Here is a 26,634-nt window from a genome sequence, read left to right on the forward strand (position 1 = left end):
GCCGAATACAACCTTACACTGACATGATTATTTACAAGCCCCTAACCAACAATGCAGTTTAAAAAATATGAATAAGAAATAAAAGCAACAAGTAATTAAAGAGCAGCAGTAAAATAACAGTAGCGAGACTATATACAGGGGGGTACCAGTACAGAGTCAATGTGCGGGGGCACCGGTGTTGAGCTAATATGTACATGTAAGTAGAGTTATTAAAGTGACTATACATAGATAATTACAGAGGGTACCAACAGTGTAGAAGAGGGGGGGGCGGATGGGCGGCAATGCAGATAGTCTTGTTAGCCATTTGATTAGCTGTTCAGGAGTCTTATGGCTTGGGGGAAGAATCTGTTTAGAAGCCTCTTGGACCTAGACTGGGCGCTCCCGTACCGCTTGCTGTGCGGTAGCAGAGAGAACAGTCTATGACTAGGGTGGCTGGAGGCTGGAGCAATTTTTAAGGCCTTCCTCTGACACCGCCCCTGGTATAGAGGTCCTAGATGGCAGGAAGCTTGGCCACAGTGATGTACTGGACTGTACCCACTACCCTCTGTAGTGCCTTGTGGTCGGAGGCTGAGCAGTTCCTGTACCAGGCAGTGATGCAACCAGTCCTAGATGGCAGGAAGCTTGGCCACAGTGATGTACTGGACTGTACCCACTACCCTCTGTAGTGCCTTGTGGTCAGAGGCTGAGCAGTTGCTGTACCAGGCAGTGATGCAACCATGCTCTCAATGGTGCAGCTGTAGAACCTTTTGAGGATCTGAGGACCCATGCCAAATCTTTTCAGTCTCCTGAGGGGGGGAAGGTGTTGTCGTGCCCTCTTCACGACTGTTTTGGTGTGCTTAGACCATGTTAGATGTTAGATGGTTAGATTGTTAGTGATGTGGAACCGAGGAACTTGAAGCTTCACTACAGCCCGTCAATGAGAATGGGGGAGTGCTTGGTCCTCCTTTTCCTGTAGTCCACAATCATCTCCTTTGTCTTGATCACGTTGAGGGATAGGTTGTTATTTATCCACCACACGGCCAGGTCTCTGACCTCCCTATAGGCTGTCTCGTCGTTGTCGGTGATCTGGCCTACCACTGTTGTGTCATCGGCAAACTTAATGATGGTGTTGGAGTCGTGCCGCGCCGTGCAGTAATGAGTGAACAGGGAGTACAGGAGGGGGCTGAGCACACACTCCTGAGGGGCCCTGTGTTGAGGATCAGTGTGGCGGATGTGTTGTTACCTACCCTTACCACCTGGGGGCGGCCTATCTAGTACAGGGTTGGACCCACCAGAAAAGCTTGAATTCTTCTTGGATTTCGGATCGCTGCGTACCGTTGACGCCAGGCAGAATGCGTCTTACCCCTCTCCTCCCCTCTATCCCTGGGACTAATCCTGACACTTCCATGACTCAACAGGAACGTTTCCATTGGAGTCGCTCCTTCTTGTTTTTAGCTGATAGGAACCCGGTGTGGTCGCCTGCTGCAATAGCCCATCCGTGAAAAGGACCGATATGTTGTGCTTTCCGAGATCCCGTTCTGCACACCACTTTTATACTGCACCGTTATTTGTCTGTTTGTGGCACGAATTCAAGCTTTTTGATGGGGTTCAAATCCAGGCTCTGGCTGGGCCACTCAAGGACATTCGGAGACTTGTCTTCCACTCCTGTGTTGTCTTGGCTGTGTGCTTAGGGTCGTTGTCCCATTGGAGGGTGAACCTTCTGCCCAGTCGGAGGTCCTGAGTGCTCTGGAGCAGGTTTTCATCAAGGATCTCTCTGTACTTTTCTCCGTTCATCTTTCCCTCGATCCTGACTAGTCTCCCAGTCCCTGCCCCTGAAAAACATCCACACGGCATAATGCTGCCACCAGCATACTTCACCGTAGGTATGGTGCCAGGTTTCCTCTAGACTTGGCATCAGACCATAGAATCTTTTTACTGAGGAGTAGCTTTCGTCTGGCCACTCTACCACCCAGGAATGGTTAAGAAGAAATGCTGGACTGCTCTGGAGTGGCCAGAGAAGAGTCCAGATCTGAATCGCATCCAAAACCTATGGCGAGATCTGACAACAGCAGTTGGTGGAGGGCACCGCCTGAAATATTGAAGAATTAGAGCAGTTGGTGGAGGGCACCACCTGAAATATTGAAGAATTAGAGCAGTTGGTGGAGGGCACCACCTGAAATATTGAAGAATTAGAGCAGTTGGTGGGGGGCACCACCTGAAATATTGAAGAATTAGAGCAGTTGGTGGGGGGCACCACCTGAAACATTGAAGAATTAGAGCAGTTGGTGGGGGGCACCACCTGAAACATTGAAGAATTAGAGCAGTTGGTGGGGGGCACCACCTGAAATATTGAAGAATTAGAGCAGTTGGTGGAGGGCACCACCTGAAATATTGAAGAATTAGAGCAGTTGGTGGGGGGCACCACCTGAAATATTGAAGAATTAGAGCAGTTGGTGGGGGGCACCACCTGAAATATTGAAGAATTAGAGCAGTTGGTGGGGGGCACCACCTGAAACATTGAAGAATTAGAGCAGTTGGTGGGGGGCACCACCTGAAACATTGAAGAATTAGAGCAGTTGGTGGGGGGCACCACCTGAAATATTGAAGAATTAGAGCAGTTGGTGGGGGGCACCACCTGAAACATTGAAGAATTAGAGCAGTTGGTGGGGGGCACCACCTGAAATATTGAAGAATTAGAGCAGTTGGTGGGGGGCACCACCTGAAACATTGAGAATTAGAGCAGTTGGTGGGGGGCACCACCTGAAACATTGAAGAATTAGAGCAGTTGGTGGAGGGCACCACCTGAAATATTGAAGAATTAGAGCAGTTGGTGGGGGGCACCACCTGAAACATTGAAGAATTAGAGCAGTTGGTGGGGGGCACCACCTGAAACATTGAGAATTAGAGCAGTTGGTGGGCGGCACCACCTGAAACATTGAAGAATTAGAGCAGTTGGTGGGGGGCACCACCTGAAACATTGAGAATTAGAGCAGTTGGTGGAGGGCACCACCTGAAACATTGAGAATTAGAGCAGTTGGTGGAGGGCACCACCTGAAACATTGATAATTAGAGCAGTTGGTGGAGGGCACCACCTGAAACATTGAGAATTAGAGCACCACCTGAAACATTGAGAATTAGAGAATTACAGTTTGTTGCTGAGGGACGAATGGTCGGTAGAAAGGTGGAACTCATTGATGGCTAAAGGAAGCTTGTTGTCAGTTATCTTGGCCTAAGGCCACCAACTACTAGCTCAGGGGTGATAATAATTGTAAACCTAAGTTTACTATAAAAAATATTTTAAAAAACTGGTTCTGCAAGGTGTGGTGACCAAAATATTTAGTTGTCTATTTTATCTTATTTGAAAAGGAATAATTTAAGAAAAGTGTAAGGTTGTTGATATATTTTCCAGTTGACCCACTTGGTCCCATTTAAGGTCTCTCTTTGTGTTACAGTTGGTTCAGATCATCATTAACACAACCCACCTGGAGCAGGCCTGTAAATACCTGGAGGACTTCATCACCAACATCACCAACGTCTCACCTGAGACCGTGCACACCACGCGTCTCTACGGACTTTCCACCTTTAAGGTACTGTAGGAAATCTGAATTCTCCATCAGTGTTTCTACTTCACTAACTTGATATAACTATTGAACCAACCAAAACTTTTAAGGTATATTCATTAGTCATAGTCTCTTCTCTTGTGTTGCCGCTGGAATAAGGGAATTGTCATAAACTTTACAGAGCTTCCAGTACTTCAGCGTAGTTCATCAACGTGTACTGACCTGGCGTTCAGCTCATTCTGTCAGTAGTAACCTCCGTAGTCTTACCTGGCGTTCTGCTCATTCTGTCAGTAGTAACCTCCGTAGTCTTACCTGGCGTTCTGCTCATTCTGTCAGTAGTAACCTCCTTAGTACTGGCGTTCAGCTCATTCTGTCAGTAGTAACCTCCGTAGTCTTACCTGGCGTTCAGCTCATTCTGTCTGTAGTAACCTCCGTAGTACTGACGTTCAGCTCATTCTGTCAGTAGTAACCTCCTTAGTACTGACGTTCAGCTCATTCTGTCTGTAGTAACCTCCGTAGTACTGGCGTTCAGCTCATTCTGACTGTAGTAACCTCCGTAGTACTGGCGTTCAGCTCATTCTGTCAGTAGTAACCTCCGTAGTCTTACCTGGCGTTCAGCTCATTCTGTCAGTAGTAACCTCCGTAGTCTTACCTGGCGTTCTGCTCATTCTGTCAGTAGTAACCTCCGTAGTCTTACCTGGCGTTCTGCTCATTCTGTCAGTAGTAACCTCCTTAGTACTGGCGTTCAGCTCATTCTGTCAGTAGTAACCTCCGTAGTCTTACCTGGCGTTCAGCTCATTCTGTCAGTAGTAACCTCCTTAGTACTGACGTTCAGCTCATTCTGTCTGTAGTAACCTCCGTAGTACTGGCGTTCAGCTCATTCTGACTGTAGTAACCTCCGTAGTACTGGCGTTCAGCTCATTCTGTCAGTAGTAACCTCCGTAGTACTGACGTTCAGCTCATTCTGTCTGTAGTAACCTCCGTAGTACTGACGTTCAGCTCATTCTGTCTGTAGTAACCTCCGTAGTACTGACGTGCTGGTGTTCCCTGTCTGTAGTAACCTCCGTAGTACTGACGTGCTGGTGTTCCCTGTCTGTAGTAACCTCCGTAGTACTGACGTGCTGGTGTTCCCTGTCTGGTGTAACCTCCGTAGTACTGACGTGCTGGTGTTCCCTGTCTGGTGTAACCTCCGTAGTACTGACGTGCTGGTGTTCCCTGTCTGGTGTAACCTCCGTAGTACTGGCGTGCTGGTGTTCCCTGTCTGGTGTAACCTCCGTAGTACTGACGTGCTGGTGTTCCCTGTCTGTAGTAACCTCCGTAGTACTGACGTGCTGGTGTTCCCTGTCTGTAGTAACCTCCGTAGTACTGACGTGCTGGTGTTCCCTGTCTGTAGTAACCTCCGTAGTACTGACGTGCTGGTGTTCCCTGTCTGGTGTAACCTCCGTAGTACTGACGTGCTGGTGTTCCCTGTCTGTAGTAACCTCCGTAGTACTGACGTGCTGGTGTTCCCTGTCTGGTGTAACCTCCGTAGTACTGACGTGCTGGTGTTCCCTGTCTGTAGTAACCTCCGTAGTACTGACGTGCTGGTGTTCCCTGTCTGTAGTAACCTCCGTAGTACTAACGTGCTGGTGTTCCCTGTCTGTAGTAACCTCCGTAGTACTGACGTGCTGGTGTTCCCTGTCTGTAGTAACCTCCGTAGTACTGACGTGCTGGTGTTCCCTGTCTGGTGTAACCTCCGTAGTACTGACGTTCAGCTCATTCTGTCTGTAGTAACCTCCGTAGTACTGACGTGCTGATGTTCCCTGTCTGTAGTAACCTCCGTAGTACTGACGTGCTGGTGTTCCCTGTCTGTAGTAACCTCCGTAGTACTGACGTGCTGGTGTTCCCTGTCTGTAGTAACCTCCGTAGTACTGACGTGCTGGTGTTCCCTGTCTGGTGTAACCTCCGTAGTACTGACGTGCTGGTGTTCCCTGTCTGGTGTAACCTCCGTAGTACTGACGTGCTGGTGTTCCCTGTCTGTAGTAACCTCCGTAGTACTGACGTGCTGGTGTTCCCTGTCTGTAGTAACCTCCGTAGTACTGACGTGCTGGTGTTCCCTGTTTGTAGTAACCTCCGTAGTACTGACGTGCTGGTGTTCCCTGTCTGTAGTAACCTCCGTAGTACTGACGTGCTGGTGTTCCCTGTCTGGAGTAACCTCCGTAGTACTGACGTGCTGGTGTTCCCTGTCTGTAGTAACCTCCGTAGTACTGACGTGCTGGTGTTCCCTGTCTGTAGTAACCTCCGTAGTACTGACGTGCTGGTGTTCCCTGTCTGTAGTAACCTCCGTAGTACTGACGTGCTGGTGTTCCCTGTCTGTAGTAACCTCCGTAGTACTGACGTGCTGGTGTTCCCTGTCTGGTGTAACCTCCGTAGTACTGACGTGCTGGTGTTCCCTGTCTGGTGTAACCTCCGTAGTACTGACGTGCTGGTGTTCCCTGTCTGTAGTAACCTCCGTAGTACTGGCGTTCAGCTCATTCTGTCTGTAGTAACCTCCGTAGTACTGACGTTCAGCTCATTCTGTCTGTAGTAACCTCCGTAGTACTGGCGTTCAGCTCATTCTGTCTGTAGTAACCTCCGTAGTACTGACGTGCTGGTGTTCCCTGTCTGGTGTAACCTCCGTAGTACTGACGTGCTGGTGTTCCCTGTCTGTAGTAACCTCCGTAGTACTGACGTGCTGGTGTTCCCTGTCTGGTGTAACCTCCGTAGTACTGACGTGCTGGTGTTCCCTGTCTGGTGTAACCTCCGTAGTACTGACGTGCTGGTGTTCCCTGTCTGGTGTAACCTCCGTAGTACTGACGTGCTGGTGTTCCCTGTCTGGTGTAACCTCCGTAGTACTGACGTGCTGGTGTTCCCTGTCTGGTGTAACCTCCGTAGTACTGACGTGCTGGTGTTCCCTGTCTGGTGTAACCTCCGTAGTACTGACGTGCTGGTGTTCCCTGTCTGGTGTAACCTCCGTAGTACTGACGTGCTGGTGTTCCCTGTCTGGTGTAACCTCCGTAGTACTGACGTGCTGGTGTTCCCTGTCTGTAGTAACCTCCGTAGTACTGACGTGCTGGTGTTCCCTGTCTGGTGTAACCTCCGTAGTACTGACGTGCTGGTGTTCCCTGTCTGGTGTAACCTCCGTAGTACTGACGTGCTGGTGTTCCCTGTCTGGTGTAACCTCCGTAGTACTGACGTGCTGGTGTTCCCTGTCTGTAGTAACCTCCGTAGTACTGACGTGCTGGTGTTCCCTGTCTGGTGTAACCTCCGTAGTACTGACGTGCTGGTGTTCCCTGTCTGTAGTAACCTCCGTAGTACTGACGTGCTGGTGTTCCCTGTCTGTAGTAACCTCCGTAGTACTGACGTGCTGGTGTTCCCTGTCTGGTGTAACCTCCGTAGTACTGACGTGCTGGTGTTCCCTGTCTGGTGTAACCTCCGTAGTACTGACGTGCTGGTGTTCCCTGTCTGGTGTAACCTCCGTAGTACTGACGTGCTGGTGTTCCCTGTCTGTAGTAACCTCCGTAGTACTGACATGCTGGTGTTCCCTGTCTGTAGTAACCTCCGTAGTACTGACGTGCTGGTGTTCCCTGTCTGTAGTAACCTCCGTAGTACTGACGTGCTGGTGTTCCCTGTCTGGTGTAACCTCCGTAGTACTGACGTGCTGGTGTTCCCTGTCTGGTGTAACCTCCGTAGTACTGACGTGCTGGTGTTCCCTGTCTGGTGTAACCTCCGTAGTACTGACGTGCTGGTGTTCCCTGTCTGGTGTATCCAGGATGCACGCCATGCAGCAGAGGGAGAGATCTACACCAAACTGAACCAGAAGATAGATGAGTTCATCCAGCTGGCAGACTATGATTGGGGCATGCCGGAGTCGGACGGCCAGGCCAGTGGATACCTCATGGACCTCATCAACTTCCTCCGCAGCACCTTCCAGGTCTTCACACATCTGCCGGTGAGTTAGCCACTCCCCCACCCCCCGCAGGCAGGGGAACTCTGGGAGATGGAGTTTTGTTGTGAGTTATTGTGGTAGTGTGTTTGTTGAAGTGTTGTTCTTGTATCAGTGTTACGTCACAGTGGTGACTTGTATCTACTGTGCTTCTCATTGGGTTGAGTGACGCTGTTGATGATACCCACACAGTCCTGTACTGCAGTAATGTGTATTCAGTGTTGGAGTTGTGTACTACAGTACTGTGTATTCAGTGTTATGTACTGTGTATTCAGTGTTGGAGTTGTGTACTACAGTAATGTGTATTCAGTGTTATGTACTGTGTATTCAGTGTTGGAGTTGTGTACTGCAGTACTGTGTATTCAATGTTGGAGTTGTGTACTACAGTAATGTGTATTCAGTGTTATGTACTGTGTATTCAGTGTTGGAGTTGTGTACTGCAGTACTGTGTATTCAATGTTGGAGTTGTGTACTACAGTAATATGTATTCAGTGTTGGAGTTGTGTACTACAGTAATGTGTATTCAGTGTTATGTACTGTGTATTCAGTGTTGGAGTTGTGTACTGCAGTACTGTGTATTCAATGTTGGAGTTGTGTACTGCAGTACTGTGTATTCAATGTTGGAGTTGTGTACTACAGTAATGTGTATTCAGTGTTATGTACTGTGTATTCAGTGTTGGAGTTGTGCACTGCAGTACTGTGTATTCAATGTTGGAGTTGTGTACTACAGTAATGTGTATTCAGTGTTATGTACTGTGTATTCAGTGTTGGAGTTGTGCACTACAGTAATGTGTATTCAGTGTTGGAGTTGTGTACTGCTTATCTTCTGGGCCATTTTCATTCTCTTTTAGTTCCACAGAAAAGCTCAAGGGAACAAGATCATTCTAGGTTTTGATAATGACTTGGCATAATGTTAGACTGAAGAGTGACTGGGGAGGATATGAATCGTTAGAGCAAAACGACCAAACAAAATGAGATTGTAATTCCTGGGGGAGAACAACTGCAATGAAACAGACCAAAGAGCCAATCCCAGTTGGTCGGGAAGCAGCTAGAGACAGAGGACATACGCTGTGCTCTTGTTGCTGGTGGAACCCCAGACCAGACCTGTTGCTGGTGGAACCCCAGACCAGACCTGTTGCTGGTTGAACCCCAGACCTGTTGCTGGTGGAACCCCAGACCTGTTGCTGGTGGAACCCCAGACCAGGCCTGTTGCTGGTGGAACCCCAGACCAGACCAGACCTGTTGCTGGTGGAACCCCAGACCAGACCTGTTGCTGGTGGAACCCCAGACCAGGCCTGTTGCTGGTGGAACCCCAGACCAGACCTGTTGCTGGTGAAACCCCAGACCAGACCTGTTGCTGGTGAAACCCCAGACCAGACCTGTTGCTGGTGAAACCCCAGACCAGACCTGTTGCTGGTGAAACCCCAGACCAGACCTGTTGCTGGTGGAACCCCAGACCAGACCAGACCTGTTGCTGGTGGAACCCCAGACCAGACCTGTTGCTGGTGGAACCCCAGACCAGACCTGTTGCTGGTGGAACCCCAGACCAGACCTGTTGTTGGTTGAACCCCAGACCAGACCTGTTGCTGGTGGAACCCCAGACCAGACCTGTTGCTGGTGGAACCCCAGACCAGACCTGTTGCTGGTGGAACCCCAGACCAGACCTGTTGCTGGTGAAACCCCAGACCAGACCTGTTGCTGGTGGAACCCCAGACCTGACCTGTTGCTGGTGGAACCCCAGACCAGACCTGTTGCTGGTGGAACCCCAGACCTGACCTGTTGCTGGTGAAACCCCAGACCAGACCTGTTGCTGGTGGAACCCCAGACCAGACCTGTTGCTGGTGGAACCCCAGACCTGTTGCTGGTGGAACCCCAGACCAGACCTGTTGCTGGTGGAACCCCAGACCAGACCTGTTGCTGGTGGAACCCCAGACCAGACCTGTTGCTGGTGGAACCCCAGACCAGACCTGTTGCTGGTGGAACCCCAGACCAGACCTGTTGCTGGTGGAACCCCAGACCAGACCTGTTGCTGGTGAAACCCCAGACCAGACCTGTTGCTGGTGAAACCCCAGACCAGACCTGTTGCTGGTGAAACCCCAGACCAGACCAGACCTGTTGCTGGTGGAACCCCAGACCTGTTGCTGGTGGAACCCCAGACCAGACCTGTTGCTGGTGAAACCCCAGACCAGACCTGTTGCTGGTGAAACCCCAGACCAGACCTGTTGCTGGTGAAACCCCAGACCAGACCTGTTGCTGGTGAAACCCCAGACCAGACCTGTTGCTGGTGAAACCCCAGACCAGACCTGTTGCTGGTTGAACCCCAGACCAGACCTGTTGCTGGTGGAACCCCAGACCAGACCTGTTGCTGGTGAAACCCCAGACCAGACCTGTTGCTGGTGGAACCCCAGACCAGACCTGTTGCTGGTGGAACCCCAGACCAGACCTGTTGCTGGTGGAACCCCAGACCTGACCTGTTGCTGGTGGAACCCCAGACCAGACCTGTTGCTGGTGAAACCCCAGACCAGACCTGTTGCTGGTTGAACCCCAGACCAGACCTGTTGCTGGTTGAACCCCAGACCTGACCTGTTGCTGGTGAAACCCCAGACCAGACCTGTTGCTGGTGAAACCCCAGACCAGACCTGTTGCTGGTGAAACCCCAGACCAGACCTGTTGCTGGTTGAACCCCAGACCTGACCTGTTGCTGGTGGAACCCCAGACCAGACCTGTTGCTGGTGAAACCCCAGACCTGTTGCTGGTGGAACCCCAGACCAGACCTGTTGCTGGTGAAACCCCAGACCAGACCTGTTGCTGGTGAAACCCCAGGCCAGACCTGTTGCTGGTGGAACCCCAGACCAGACCTGTTGCTGGTGAAACCCCAGACCAGACCTGTTGCTGGTGGAACCCCAGACCAGACCTGTTGCTGGTGGAACCCCAGACCTGTTGCTGGTGGAACCCCAGACCAGACCTGTTGCTGGTGAAACCCCAGACCAGACCTGTTGCTGGTGAAACCCCAGACCAGACCTGTTGCTGGTGGAACCCCAGACCAGACCTGTTGCTGGTGGAACCCCAGACCAGACCTGTTGCTGGTGAAACCCCAGACCAGACCTGTTGCTGGTTGAACCCCAGACCTGTTGCTGGTTGCTTTGTACACCAGCTTCCTTATCTTGAATACAATCATTTCCAGCTTTTTATTCCCGTTCTGTTTTTAATATGTTTTTCTTAAGGAATGTCTCCTCTGTCTCCCACAGTGATGTAAATCTATAATGTATTTCTCTATTGATTTGACTTCCTCTGCCAAGCATGCTGGGTCTGTCTCTGGTTTTTCTTTTCCTGTCCATTTATTGTTGCCATCCTTTCTCTCCCTCCTATTCTGGACATGTTTCATTTGTTTGGGTGGTTCTGGTTCTGCTCAGAATAACTGCAATGACCATGCTGCCATGTCGGTAAGTACCCCCCCCCCCCCCTACTCTGCCCCCCCCTCCCTACTCTGCCCCCCCCTCCCTGCCCTACTCTGCCCCCCCTACTCTGCTCTACTCTGCCCCCCCCCCTAATCTGCTCTACTCTGCCCCCCCTACTCTGCTCTACTCTGCCCCCCCCCTACTCTGCTCTACTCTGCCCCCCCCCTACTCTGCCCCCGTCCTACTCTGCCCCCCCCTTCCTGCCCTACTCTGCCACCCCTACTCTGCCCCCGCCCTACTCTGCCCCCCCCCCTTCCTGCCCTACTCTGCCCCCCCTACTCTGCTCTCATCTGCCCCCCCCCTACTCTGCCCCCCCACTCTGCCCCCCCCTACTCTGCTCTACTCTGCCCCCCCTACTCTTCCCTGCCCTACTCTGCCCCCCCTACTCTGCTCTCATCTGCCCCCCCCTACTCTGCCCCCCCCACTCTGCCCCCCCCACTCTGCTCTACTCTGCCCCCCCCTACTCTTCCCTGCCCTACTCTGCCCCCCCTACTCATTTCCCCCCTGCTCTGCCCTACTCTGCCCCCCCCTCCCTGTCCAACTCTGCCCCCCCACCCTGCCCTACTCTGCCCCCCCACCCTGCCCTACTCTGCCCCCCCACCCTGCCCTACTCTGCCCCTCCTACCCTGCCCTACTCTGCCCCCTTCCTGCCCTACTCTGCCCCTCCTACCCTGCCCTACTCTGCCCCTCCTACCCTGCCCTACTCTGCCCCTCCTACCCTGCCCTACTCTGCCCCCCCTACCCTGCCCTACTCTGCCCCTCCTACCCTGCCCTACTCTGCCCCCCCTACCCTGCTCTACTCTGCCCCCCCTACCCTGCTCTACTCTGCCCCCCCTACCCTGCCCTACTCTGCCCCCCCACCCTGCCCTACTCTGCCCCCCCACCCTGCCCTACTCTGCCCCCCCACCCTGCCCTACTCTGCCCCCCCACCCTGCCCTACTCTGCCCCCCCACCCTGCCCTACTCTGCCCCGCACCCCTGCCCTACTCTGCCCCCCACCCTGTCCTACTCTGCCCCGCACCCCTGCCCTACTCTGCCCCCCACCCTGTCCTACTCTGCCCCGCACTCCTGCCCTACTCCCCCCCCCCCTCCCTGTCCTAATTTCCCCCTCTACCCTGCCCTACTCTGCCCCCTTCCTGCCCTACTCTGCCCCTCCTACCCTGCCCTACTCTGCCCCCCTCCTGCCCTACTCTGCCCCCCCTACCCTGCCCCCCTCCTGTCCTACTCTGCCCCTCCTACTCCTCTCCCTCCCCGCCCTACTCTGCCCCCCAATTCCCCCCCCTCCCTGCCCTACTCCCCCCCCCCCCTGCCCTACTCTGCCCCCCCCCCTGCCCTACTCTGCCCCCCCCTACTCCCCTCCCTCCCTGCCCTACTCTGCCCCCACTACCCTGCCCTACTATGCCCCCACTACCCTGCCCTACTCTGCCCCCTTCCTACTCTGCGACTCCTACCCTGCCCTGCCCTGCCCCTCCTACCCTGCCCTGCCCTACTCTGCCCCCCCTCCCTGCCCTACTCTGGCCCTACCCTGTCCTACTCTGCCCCCCCTACCCTGTCCTACTCTGCCCCCCCTACCCTGCCCTACTCTGCCCCCCCTACCCTGCCCTACTCTGCCCCCCCTACCCTGCCCTACTCTGCCCCCCCTACCCTGCCCTACTCTGCCCCCCCTACCCTGCTCTACTCTGCCCCCCCTACCCTGCCCTACTCTGCCCCCCCACCCTGCCCTACTCTGCCCCCCCACCCTGCCCTACTCTGCCCCCCCACCCTGCCCTACTCTGCCCCGCACCCCTGCCCTACTCTGCCCCCCACCCTGTCCTACTCTGCCCCGCACCCCTGCCCTACTCTGCCCCCCACCCTGTCCTACTCTGCCCCGCACTCCTGCCCTACTCCCCCCCCCCCTCCCTGTCCTAATTTCCCCCTCTACCCTGCCCTACTCTGCCCCCTTCCTGCCCTACTCTGCCCCTCCTACCCTGCCCTACTCTGCCCCCCTCCTGCCCTACTCTGCCCCCCCTACCCTGCCCCCCTCCTGTCCTACTCTGCCCCTCCTACTCCTCTCCCTCCCCGCCCTACTCTGCCCCCCAATTCCCCCCCCTCCCTGCCCTACTCCCCCCCCCCCCTGCCCTACTCTGCCCCCCCCCCCTGCCCTACTCTGCCCCCCCCTACTCCCCTCCCTCCCTGCCCTACTCTGCCCCCACTACCCTGCCCTACTATGCCCCCACTACCCTGCCCTACTCTGCCCCCTTCCTACTCTGCGACTCCTACCCTGCCCTGCCCTGCCCCTCCTACCCTGCCCTGCCCTACTCTGCCCCCCCTCCCTGCCCTACTCTGGCCCTACCCTGTCCTACTCTGCCCCCCCTACCCTGTCCTACTCTGCCCCCCCTACCCTGCCCTACTCTGCCCCCCCTACCCTGCCCTACTCTGCCCCCCCTACCCTGCCCTACTCTGCCCCTCCTACCCTGCCCTACTCTGCCCCCCCTACCCTGCCCTACTCTGCCCCCCCTACCCTGCCCTACTCTGCCCCCTTCCTGCCCTACTCTGCCCCCCCTACCCTGCCCTACTCTGCCCCTCCTACCCTGCCCTACTCTGCCCCCGCTACCCTGCCCTACTCTGCCCCCTTCCTGCCCTACTCTGCCCCCCCTACCCTGCCCTACTCTGCCCCTCCTACCCTGCCCTACTCTGCCCCCCCTACCCTGCCCTACTCTGCCCCCCCCCCTACCCTGCCCTACCCTGCCCCCCCTACCCTGCCCTAGCCTGCCCTACTCTGCCCCTCCTACCCTGCCCTACTCTGCCCCCTCACTGCCCTACTCTGCCCCTCCTACCCTGCCCTACTCTGCCCCTCCTACCCTGCCCTACTCTGCCCCCTCCCTGCCCTACTCTGCCCCTCCTACCCTGCCCTACTCTGCCTCTCCTACCCTGCCCTACTCTGCCTCTCCTACCCTGCCCTACTCTGCCTCTCCTCTCCTACCCTGCCCTACTCTGCCCCCTCACTGCCCTACTCTGCCCCTCCTACCCTGCCCTACTCTGCCTCTCCTACCCTGCCCTACTCTGCCTCTCCTACCCTGCCCTACTCTGCCCCTCCTACCCTGCCCTACTCTGCCTCTCCTACCCTGCCCTACTCTGCCTCTCCTACCCTGCCCTACTCTGCCCCCTCACTGCCCTACTCTGCCCCTCCTACCCTGCCCTACTCTGCCTCTCCTACCCTGCCCTACTCTGCCTTTCCTACCCTGCCCTACTCTGCCTCTCCTACCCTGCCCTACTTTGCCCCCTCCCTGCCCTACTCTGCCCCCTCCCTGCCCTACTCTGCCTCTCCTACCCTGCCCTACTCTGCCCCTCCTACCCTGCCCTACTCTGCCTTTCCTACCCTGCCTTACTCTGCCTCTCCTACCCTGCCCTACTCTGCCCCCTCCCTGCCCTACTCTGCCTCTCCTACCCTGCCCTACTCTGCCTCTCCTACCCTGCCCTACTCTGCCCCCTCCCTGCCCTACTCTGCCCCCTCCCTGCCCTACTCTGCCCCCTCCCTGCCCTACTCTGCCCCCCCCTCCCTGCCCTACTCTGCCCCCCCCTCCCTGCCCTACTCTGCCCCCCCCCTCCCTGTTTACTCTGCCCCCCCCTCCCTGTCCTACTCTGCCCCCCCTGCCCTACTCTGCCCCCCTGCCCTACTCTGCCCCCCCCTCCCTGTCCTACTCTGCCCCCCCTGCCCTACTCTGCCCCCCCCCCCTCCCTGTCCTACTCTGCCCCCCCTGCCCTACTCTGCCCCCCCTGCCCTACTCTGCCCCCCCTGCCCTACTCTGCCCCCCCCCCCCCTCCCTGTCCTACTCTGCCCCCCCTGCCCTACTCTGCCCCCCCTGCCCTACTCTGCCCCCCCTGCCCTACTCTGCCCCCCCCCCCTCCCTGTCCTACTCTGCCCCCCCTGCCCTACTCTGCCCCCCCTGTCCTACTCTGCCCCCCCTGCCCTACTCTGCCCCCCCTGCCCTACTCTGCCCCCCCTGCCCTACTCTGCCCCCTCCCTGTCTACTCTGCCCCCCCCCCCCCTGCCCTACTCTGCCCCCCTACCCTGTCCAGTTCTGGGTAATGCATGATCATGTCTGTACTGTGGATTTGCCTCCAGGCTTGTTGCTCCACTTGTGATGATGCTGAACTATAGTAATTGACATACCATCCATCACGTTTAGTGTAAGTTAAATCTAATAGGTCATTTAATCTGTACATTGTCTGTAAACACACACAGGGTGTGGATGACTTTATTTGTACAGCTCATTATCCAGTATGTGTAACAGACGGATAACATATGGCAAATCAAATGTTTTGGGTCACATACACATATTTAGGAGATGTTATTGCTGATGGAGCGAAATACTTGTGTTTCTAGCTCCAACAGTGCAGTAATATCTGACTAAATACTTGTGTTTCTAGCTCCAACAGTGCAGTAATATCTGACTAAATACTTGTGTTTCTAGCTCCAACAGTAACAGTAATAATCTAACTAAATGCTTGTGTTTCTAGCTCCAACAGTGCAGTAGTATCTAACTAAATGCTTGTGTTTCTAGCTCCAACAGTGCAGTAGTATCTAACAATTCACAACCATACACACACATCTAAAAGTAAAATAATGGAATTAAGTATATAAATAAATAAGTATAATATATATAAGTATAAGTATATACATAAATAAGTATAATATATATAAGTATATAAATATTAGGACGAGCAATGGCGTAGTCTAATAGAATACAGTATATACATACAGTATGAGATGAGTAAAGCAGTATGTGAACATTATTAAACTGACTAGTGTTCCGTTATTAAAGTGACCAGTGATTCCATGTCTATAGGGCAGCAGCCTCTAAGGTGCAGGATTGAGAGTGACCGGGTGGTATATATACACACACAACCATTCAAAAGAGGTTTGGGGTCACTTAGAAATGTCCTTGTTTTTGAAAGGAAAACATTTTTTTTTGTCCATTAAAATAACATCACATTGATCAGAAATACAGTGTAGACATTGTTAATGTTGTAAATTACTAGTGTAGCTGGAAATGGCAGATTTTTAATGGAATATCTACATAGGCGTACAGAGGCCCATTATTAGCAATCATCACTCCTGTTTTCCAATGGCATGTTGTGTTAGCTAATCCAAGTTTATCAGGCTAATTGATCATTAGAAAACCCTTTTACAATTCTGTTAGCACAGCTGAAAACTGTTGTCCTGATTAAAGAAGCAATACAACTGGCCTTCTTTAGACTAGTTGAGTATCTGGAGCATCAGCATTTGTGGGTTCGTTTACAGGCTCAAAATGGCCAGAAACAAATAACTTTCTTCTGAAACTCGTCAGTCTATTCTTGTTCTGAGAAATGAAGGCTATTCCATGTGAGAAATTACCAAGGAACTGAAGATCTCGTACAACTCTGTGTACTACTCCCTTCACAGAACAGCGCCGACTGCCTCTAACTAGAATAGAAAGTGGAGTGACTACCTCAAGCTCTAAACCCTCAGAGGTGGTATACACACGTGGGGAGAGGGGCATTCTTCTTACCGAACCACATGACCTTTTGTTTTGCAGGTGTTTTGAACAAGGTTAAGTGCAAATAAAGCTTGTTGGACACTAAGAAAGATTTGTCGTAGAGTGTTCAACACTAAATCCAGGGAGGGGCCAGCTGAGTATTAGACTGTATCATCTGCATATTAGCGGATTAAAAGAGCTTCCTACTGCCTGAGCTATGTTGTTGATGTAAATTGAGAAGAGCGTGGGGCCTAGGATCGAGCCTTGGGGTACTCCCTTGGTGACGGGCAGTTTTCCACTGCACTCTATGAGAGAGGTAGTTAGCAAACCAGGCCAAAGACCCCTCAGAGACACCAATACTCCTTAGCCGGCCCACAAGAATGGAATGGTCTACCGTATCAAAAGCGTTGGCCAAGTCAATAAAAATAGCAGCACAACATTGCTTAGAATCAAGGTCAGTGGTGACATCATTTATTACCTTTTAAGGTTGCAGTGACACATCCATAACCTGAGCGGAAACCAGATTGGATACCAGAGAGCCAGTCAGTTGATTATTGACAAGTTTTCCCAGCACTTTTGACTAACAGGGCAAGACAGAAATTGGCCTATAATGGTTAGGATCAGCTTGATACCCCCCTTTTAAATAAAGGACAAACCTTGGCTGCCTTCCAAGCACTGGGAACCTCTCCAGAGAGGTGAGACAGGCCTTCCAAGCACTAGGAACCTCCCCAGAGAGGTGAGACAGGCCTTCCAAGCACTTGGAACCTCTCCAGAGAGGTGAGACAGGCCTTCCAAGCACTGGGCACCTCCCCAGAGAGGTGAGACAGGCCTTCCAAGCACTGGGCACCTCCCCAGAGAGGTGAGACAGGCCTTCAAAGTACTGGGAACCTCCCCAGAGAGGTGAGACAGGCCTTCAAAGTACTGGGAACCTCTCCAGAGAGGTGAGACAGGCCTTCCAAGCACTGGGCACCTCGCCAGAGAGGTGAGACAGGCCTTCCAAGCACTGGGAACCTCCCCAGAGAGGTGAGACAGGCTCGGTGATAACAGAGGGCAGCAACCTTAAAGAAAGAAGGATCTAAACTATCTGATCCAGGTGAACTTTGAACCTTTCCACCAACCCAGTAAAGAGCCTTGAATTCACTACGGTGAGCATGAGTCTGTCTAACATGTGGAGTGAAGCTACAATATACTTCTCTGAGATGTCTGATGTTCTATAGAGGGTTAGTTGGAAAGGCAAAGTGGAAAGCCAAGTTGGAGAGAGAAGGGCAGATCGTAGATAGTAGAAGGACGTAGGCCTCATTGTCTTGTGGATAAAAAGTGTCTGCTAAATGGAATACTGTATTTTTATGGATATCTTTAAGAAATGGCTTTCTTCTTGCCACTCTTCCATAAAGGCCAGATTTGTGCAATATACGACTGATTGTTGTCCTATGGACAGAGTCTCCCACCTCAGCTGTAGATCTCTGCAGTTCATCCAGAGTGATCATGGGCCTCTTGGCTGCATCTCTGATCAGTCTTCTCCTTGTATGAGCTGAAAGTTTAGAGGGACGGCCAGGTCTTGGTAGATTTGCAGTGGTCTGATACTCCTTCCATTTCAATAGTATCGCTTGCACAGTGCTCCTTGGGATGTTTAAAGCTTGGGAAATGTTTTTGTATCCAAATCCGGCTTTAAACTTCTTCACAACAGTATCTCGGACCTGCCTGGTGTGTTCCTTGTTCTTCATGATGCTCTCTGCGCTTTTAACGGACCTCTGAGACTATCACAGTGCAGGTGCATTTATACGGAGACTTGATTACACACAGGTGGATTGTATTTACCATCATTAGTCATTTAGGTCAACATTGGATCATTCAGAGATCCTCACTGAACTTCTGGAGAGAGTTTGCTGCACTGAAAGTAAAGGGGCTGAATAATTTTGCACGCCCAATTTTTCAGTTTTTGATTTGTTAAAAAAGTTTGAAATATCCAATAAATGTCGTTCCACTTCATGATTGTGTCCCACTTGTTGTTGATTCTTCACAAAAAAATACAGTTTTATATCTTTATGTTTGAAGCCTGAAATGTGGCAAAAGGTCGCAAAGTTCAAGGGGGCCAAATACTTTCGCAAGGCACTGTATGTGGGAATCTGTTCCCTATAGTAGGATGTGGGAATCTGTTCCCTTTAGTAGGATGTGGGAATCTGTTCCCTATAGTAGGATGTGGGAATCTGTTCCCTTTAGTAGGATGTGGGAATCTGTTCCCTATAGTAGTGATGTGGGAATATACTCCCTATAGTAGTGATGTGGGAATCTGTTCCCTATAGTAGGGATGTGGGAATCTGTTCCCTATAGTAGGGATGTGGGAATCTGTTCCCTATAGTAGGATGTGGGAATCTGTTCCCTATAGTAGTGATGTGGGAATCTGTTCCCTATAGTAGGATGTGGGAATCTGTTCCCTATAGTAGGGATGTGGGAATCTGTTCCCTATAGTAGGATGTGGGAATCTGTTCCCTATAGTAGGGATGTGGGAATCTGTTCCCTATAGTTGTGATGTGGGAATCTACTCCCTATAGTAGGGATGTGGGAATCTGTTCTCTATAGTAGTGATGTGGGAATCTGTTCCCTATAGTAGTGATGTGGGAATCTGTTCCCTATAGTAGGGATGTGGGAATCTGTTCCCTATAGTAGGGATGTGGGAATCTGTTCCCTATAGTAGGGATGTGGGAATCTGTTCCCTATAGTAGGGATGTGGGAATCTGTTCCCTATAGTAGGATGTGGGAATCTGTTCCCTATAGTAGGGATGTGGGAATCTGTTCCCTATAGTAGGGATGTGGGAATCTGTTCCCTATAGTAGGGATGTGGGAATCTGTTCCCTATAGTAGTGATGTGGGAATCTACTCCCTATAGTAGGGATGTGGGAATCTGTTCCCTATAGTAGGGATGTGGGAATCTGTTCCCTATAGTAGGGATGTGGGAATCTGTTCCCTATAGTAGGGATGTGGGAATCTGTTCCCTATAGTAGGGATGTGGGAATGTGTTCCCTATAGTAGGGATGTGGGAATGTGTTCCCTATAGTAGGGATGTGGGAATCTGTTCCCTATAGTAGGGATGTGGGAATCTGTTCCCTATAGTAGGGATGTGGGAATCTGTTCCCTATAATAGGGATGTGGGAATCTGTTCCCTATAGTAGGGATGTGGGAATCTGTTCCCTATAGTAGGGATGTGGGAATCTGTTCCCTATAGTAGGGATGTGGGAATCTGTTCCCTATAGTAGGGATGTGGGAATCTGTTCCCTATAGTAGGGATGTGGGAATCTGTTCCCTATAGTAGGGATGTGGGAATCTGTTCCCTATAGTAGGGATGTGGGAATCTGTTCCCTATAGTAGGGATGTGGGAATCTGTTCCCTATAGTAGGGATGTGGGAATCTGTTCCCTATAGTAGGGATGTGGGAATCTGTTCCCTATAGTAGGGATGTGGGAATCTGTTCCCTATAGTAGTGATGTGGGAATCTACTCCCTATAGTAGGGATGTGGGAATCTGTTCCCTATAGTAGTGATGTGGGAATCTGTTCCCTATAGTAGTGATGTGGGAATCTGTTCCCTATAGTAGTGATGTGGGAATCTGTTCCCTATAGTAGGGATGTGGGAATCTGTTCCCTATAGTAGGATGTGGGAATCTGTTCCCTATAGTAGGGATGTGGGAATCTGTTCCCTATAGTAGGGATGTGGGAATCTATACTCTTACCTATCGCAATATTATATTGATATTTGACTCCCAAGTATAGATTATTTGGTATTGTTATTATTTTGCTGCTGTAGGTAGCGTTAGCTAGCGCTAGTCAGCTGTACCTGCGCCAAAACTCCTGTATTTTTCATCCTATAGCTTGTTGTCATCATTTGACCAGGGCCTATGGGGTATAGGGGTATCATTTGACCCGGGCCTATAGGGTGCCATTTGACCAGGGCCTATGGGGTACCATTTGACCAGGGCCTATGGGGTATAGGGGTACCATTTGACCAGGGCCTATGGGGTGTAGGGTACCATTTGACCAGGGCCTATGGGGTATAGGGTTACCATTTGACCAGGGCCTATGGGGTATATGGTTACCATTTGACCAGGGCCTATGAGGTATAGGGGTACCATTTGGAGATGCACACGTTGCTCTCTGACTGTTGGGATGGTTGTTAGAGGTCTGTTCTGGCAGCTCTTTAAGCATCAGAAGAGCCACCTTTAGGTCCCTTGCCTTTCTTTACCAGCCTGGGATCCCTGTCTATAGGGTTGGAAGATTCACTTAACTTAACTTCACTCACCAAATTCACAGGGTTTACAGAAATACCAGTTAGAAATAAGCAGGAAACCTGGGAATTTCAGGAAAGCTAACTGAAAACCTGGGAAACATGTCCAACTCTAGACTGGTCCCAGATCTGTTTGTGACAGTGACCATAAAGTACCAAGACATCACAAACAGATCTGGGACCAGTCTAATCAACGCCACCTTCATCAACAGATCTGGGACCAGTCTAATCAACAGATCTGGGACCAGTCTAATCAACAGACCCGGGACCAGTCTAATCAACACCACCTTCACAAACAGATATGGGACCAGTCTAATCAACAGACCTGGGACCAGTCTAATCAACAGACCTGGGACCAGTCTAATCAATGTGACCTTCACAGACAGATCTGGGAGCAGTCTAATCAACAGACATGGGACCAGTCTAATCAACAGACCTGGGACCAGTCTAATCAACAGACCTGGGACCAGTCTAATCAACAGACCTGGGACCAGTCTAATCAACAGACATGGGACCAGTCTAATCAACAGACCTGGGACCAGTCTAATCAACAGACCTGGGACCAGTCTAATCAACAAACCTGGGACCAGTCTAATCAACAGACATGGGACCAGTCTAATCAACAGACCTGGGACCAGTCTAATCAACACCACCTTCACAAACAGATCTGGGACCAGTCTAATCAACAGATCTGGGACCAGTCTAATCAACAGATCTGGGACTAGTCTAATCAACAGACCTGGGACCAGTCTAATCAACACCACCTTCACAAACAGATCTGGGACCAGTCTAATCAACAGACCTGGGACCAGTCTAATCAATGCCACCTTCACAAACAGATCTGGGACCAGTCTAATCAACAGACCTGGGGCCAGTCTAATCAACAGACCTGGGACCAGTCTAATCAACACCACCTTCACAAACAGATCTGGGACCAGTCTACTCAACAGATCTGGGACCAGTCTAATCAACAGATCTGGGACCAGTCTAATCAACAGACCTGGGACCAGTCTAATCAACACCACCTTCACAAACAGATCTGGGACCAGTCTACTCAACAGATCTGGGACCAGTCTAATCAACAGATCTGGGACCAGTCTAATCAACAGACCTGGGACCAGTCTAATCAACACCACCTTCACAAACAGATCTGGGACCAGTCTAATTAACAGACCTGGGACCAGTCTAATCAACAGACATGGGACCAGTCTAATCAACAGACATGGGACCAGTCTAATCAACAGACCTGGGACCAGTCTAATCAACAGACCTGGGACCAGTCTAATCAACAGACCTGGGACCAGTCTAATCAACACCACCTTCACAAACAGATCTGGGACCAGTCTAATTAACAGACCTGGGACCAGTCTAATCAACAGATCTGGGACCAGTCTAATCAACAGACATGGGACCAGTCTAATCAACACCACCTTCACAAACAGATCTGGGACCAGTCTAATCAACAGACCTGGGACCAGTCTAATCAACAGACCTAGGACCAGTCTAATCAACAGACCTGGGACCAGTCTAATCAACAGACCTGGGACCAGTCTAATCAACACCACCTTCACAAACAGATCTGGGACCAGTCTAATCAACAGACCTGGGACCAGTCTAATCAACACCACCTTCACAAACAGATCTGGGACCAGTCTAATCAACAGATATGGGACCAGTCTAATCAACACCACCTTCACAAACAGATCTGGGACCAGTCTAATTAACAGATCTGGGACCAGTCTAATTAACAGACCTGGGACCAGTCTAATCAACAGACCTTCATGGAGGAGTTAGAACTACGAGTTATTACTGAGATTATATCTGCAGTGGATTCCATCATTGGAACTAAAATATCCCATAATAAACCAGTGATTCCTGATTCCCGTGGCAATCTACAGATGACAGGGATGTCCATGTACAGAGGTCTCCTCTAGTTTTGATTTGACATTTTCTAGGACATTGGTTTTGGTTTTCCTATGGGGACTTGGGCATTGTATAGGGTAGTCTGAAGCACATTGAAGAGATGAGAGTGGATAGGTGTCTTGGACAGCATGGACCACCACACAGTCCAACCCATGTATCTCTGCTGCTCTCCATCAGCATTCAGCATGATACAGCCTGGTGTAGCACTAACCATTCTTAGTGCATGATGTCTCTCCGTGCTCTGTTGGTCTGGTCTGGATATGATAGTTTTTCCCTCCCTCTACAACCTCACAACCCTGTTCATTTGAATCCATCATTCTGTTTTGAGCCTCATCTGTGTTGTTCTTCTGCCTGCATGTTTTATCCATGTTCAGAGTCGTTATGTAACCTGCTGTCTAGAGAACATGGGCCAGCAGCCCACAGTAATCAATTCCAAATCCTCAGGTATGATAGAGGAAGCTTTGACTAAATCTGTACTCCCATATTCTATTGACACAGATTGTCCAGACTCAAACTGACATTTACCCTCCCCTCCCTTTTATCTCTCGGTCTCCTCTCTCTCTCTCTCTCTCTCTCTCTCTCTCTCTCTCTCTCTCTCTCTGTCTCTGTCTCTGTCTCTGTCTCTGTCTCTCTCTCTCTCTCTCTGTCTCTCTCTCTCTCTGTCTCTCTCTGTCTCTCTCTCTCTCTGTCTCTCTCTCTGTCTCTCTGTCTCTGTCTCTCTCTGTCTCTCTGTCTCTCTGTCTCTCTCTCTCTCCCCTTTCTCTCTTTCCCCTCTCTCTTTCCTTTCCCTCTCTCTTTCCTCTCCCTCCCTTGCCCCCTCTCTCTCCCTCTCTCTCCCTCGCTCTCTCTCTGTCTCTCTCCCTCTCTCTCCCTCTCCCCCCCCCCCTCTCCCTCCCTCTCCACCTCTCTGTTCTCCTGCAGGGTAAAGTGGCCCAGACAGCCTGTATGTCAGCGTGTAAGCACTTGTCCACGTCCCTGATGCAGATGCTGTTGGACAGCGAGCTGAAACAGATCAGTATGGGAGCCGTTCAGCAGTTCAACCTGGACGTCATACAGTGTGAATGTAAGTGGACTTAATGGGAGTTTAGCCATGCAGTGTGAATACACACACAACTCTCTATTATCCCCATGGAAACGGTCAGGGCTTTAATCATGGAGGGGTACAGTAGATGTCAGTGTGAATGATTGACATTACACACACAACTCTCTATTATCCCCATGGAAACGGTCAGGGAGAGGGCTTTAATCATGGAGGGGTACAGTAGATGTCAGTGTGAATGATTGACATTACACACACAACTCTCTATTATCCCCATGGAAACGGTCAGGGAGAGGGCTTTAATCATGGAGGGGTACAGTAGATGTCAGTGTGAATGATTGACAATACACACACAACTCTCTATCATCCCCATGGAAACGGTCAGGGAGAGGGCTTTAATCATGGAGGGGTACTGTAGATGTCAGTGTGAATGATTGACAATACACACACAACTCTCTATCATCCCCATGGAAACGGCCAGGGAGAGGGCTTTAATCGTAGAGGGGTACAGTAGATGTCGAGGGGCTATTAGATAGAGGAAGAGTTGAGCCTAATGCTGGCTACATCCCTAATGGCACCCTATACCCTATATAGTGCACTACTTTATACTACAGCCCTATGCCCTATAGAGTACACTACTTTATACTACAGCCCTATTCCCTATATAGTGCACTACTCTATACTACAGCCCTATTCCCTATATAGTGCACTACTTTATACTACAGCCCTATACCCTATATAGTGCACTACTCTATACTACAGCCCTATTCCCTATATAGTACACTACTCTATACTACAGCCCTATTCCCTATATAGTGCACTACTTTATACTACAGCCCTATTCCCTATATAGTGCACTACTCTATACTACAGCCCTATTCCCTATATAGTGCACTACTCTATACTACAGCCCTATTCCCTATATAGTGCACTACTTTATACTACAGCCCTATTCCCTATATAGTGCACTACTCTATACTACAGCCCTATTCCCTATATAGTGCACTACTCTATACTACAGCCCTATTCCCTATATAGTGCACTACTCTATACTACAGCCCTATTCCCTATATAGTGCACTACTTTATACTACAGCCCTATACCCTATATAGTGCACTACAGCCCTATTCCCTATATAGTGCACTACTCTATACTACAGCCCTATTCCCTATATAGTGCACTACTCTATACTACAGCCCTATTCCCTATATAGTGCACTACTTTATACTACAGCCCTATTCCCTATATAGTGCACTACTTTATACTACAGCCCTATTCCCTATATAGTGCACTACTCTATACTACAGCCCTATTCCCTATATAGTGCACTACTTTATACTACAGCCCTATTCCCTATATAGTGCACTACTCTATTCTACAGCCCTATTCCCTATATAGTGCACTACTTTTGGCCAGGGCCCTATTCCCTATATAGTGCACTACTTTTGACCAGGGCCCTATTCCCTATATAGTGCACTACTTTTGACCAGGGCCCATAGGTAATAGCGTTAAGGGTAGTTCAGCCTAATAAAGAGGGATTGGAGCTTCAGAAATGTCCTGGGTCTGTCCTAAACGCCACCCTATTCCTTTTATAGTGCACTACATTTAAAACGTAGTCAGAAGCAGTGCACTATGAAGGGAAATGGAGTACAATTTGGGACACGGACTCTGCCCTCAGAATGCCCTCCGCTAAACGGCTGTGACAGAGCAGAGATGACTCCTGTCTCTCACACACACACACACACACACACACACACCCGCAAGCATAAGACACCCCTCTAGGAATCCAGTCAGTTGGCTCCTCCCAGGTAATCCTCCTGCTGTTAGTCAGAGTGGTGACCTATGCTCTAGCCTCTCCCTTGTCACTCCGAATGCATCGCAAATAGCACCCTATTCCCTACATAGTGCACTACTGTCGGCCAGAGCCCTGTGGGCCCTGTAAAGGGGATAGGGTCCCATTTGGAACACATGCCCCTACCCTCAAAACGAACTTTGCTGAACAGCTGTGTTGTGACAAATATTTCCTCGTACTTACCTGGAAGATATTTTCCTACAGAGCAGATCACAGTCTTCAGGTGTTTCACGGTCAAGTCTCTTAGTGTGTCACGGTCAAGTCTCTTAGTGTGTCACGGTCAAGTCTCTTAGTGTGTCGCGGTCAAGTCTCTTAGTGTGTCACGGTCAAGTCTCTTAGTGTGTCGCGGTCAAGTCTCTTAGTGTATCACGGTCAAGTCTCTTAGTGTATCACGGTCAAGTCTCTTAGTGTGTTGCGGTCAAGTCTCTTAGTGTGTCACGGTCAAGTCTCTTAGTGTGTCGCGGTCAAGTCTCTTAGTGTGTCGCGGTCAAGTCTCTTAGTGTGTCACGGTCAAGTCTCTTAGTGTGTCACGGTCAAGTCTCTTAGTGTGTCGCGGTCAAGTCTCTTAGTGTGTCACGGTCAAGTCTCTTAGTGTGTCGCGGTCAAGTCTCTTAGTGTATCGCGGTCCAGTCTCTTAGTGTGTCGCGGTCAAGTCTCTTAGTGTGTCGCGGTCAAGTCTCTTAGTGTGTCGCGGTCAAGTCTCTTAGTGTGTCACGGTCAAGTCACTTAGTGTGTCACGGTCAAGTCTCTTAGTGTGTCGCGGTCAAGTCTCTTAGTGTGTCACGGTCAAGTCTCTTAGTGTGTCGCGGTCAAGTCTCTTAGTGTGTCACGGTCAAGTCTCTTAGTGTGTCACGGTCAAGTCTCTTAGTGTGTCACGGTCAAGTCTCTTAGTGTGTCGCGGTCAAGTCTCTTAGTGTGTCACGGTCAAGTCTCTTAGTGTGTCACGGTCAAGTCACTTAGTGTGTCGCGGTCAAGTCTCTTAGTGTGTCACGGTCAAGTCTCTTAGTGTGTCACGGTCAAGTCTCTTAGTGTGTCACGGTCAAGTCACTTAGTGTGTCGCGGTCAAGTCTCTTAGTGTGTCACGGT

At 50.9% G+C, this 26,634-nt stretch overlaps 1 protein-coding gene across 8 annotated transcripts in view; it reads left to right on the forward strand.

Annotated features, from left to right (window-relative positions):
* Positions 1-26,634, forward strand: part of exoc6 (exocyst complex component 6) — a 146,528-nt gene that overhangs the window by 91,623 nt on the left and 28,271 nt on the right. For 4 of the 8 annotated variants that reach the window (XM_090217884.1, XM_090217891.1, XM_090217888.1 and 1 more), the window contains exons 15-18: positions 3,432-3,566; positions 7,330-7,509; positions 10,917-10,946; positions 23,579-23,720. In XM_090217884.1, coding sequence (XP_090074010.1) covers positions 3,432-3,566; positions 7,330-7,509; positions 10,917-10,946; positions 23,579-23,720 — 487 coding nt within the window. The remainder of the gene's footprint in view (positions 1-3,431; positions 3,567-7,329; positions 7,510-10,916; positions 10,947-23,578; positions 23,721-26,634) is intronic. The other 4 variants (XM_090217887.1, XM_090217886.1, XM_090217889.1 and 1 more) reach the window with 1 other exon arrangement.

Source organism: Oncorhynchus mykiss, chromosome 23, assembly GCF_057628025.1.
Source record: "Oncorhynchus mykiss isolate SJ-2025 chromosome 23, ASM5762802v1, whole genome shotgun sequence".
In the NCBI taxonomy this organism is placed as follows: Eukaryota; Metazoa; Chordata; class Actinopteri; order Salmoniformes; family Salmonidae; genus Oncorhynchus; species Oncorhynchus mykiss.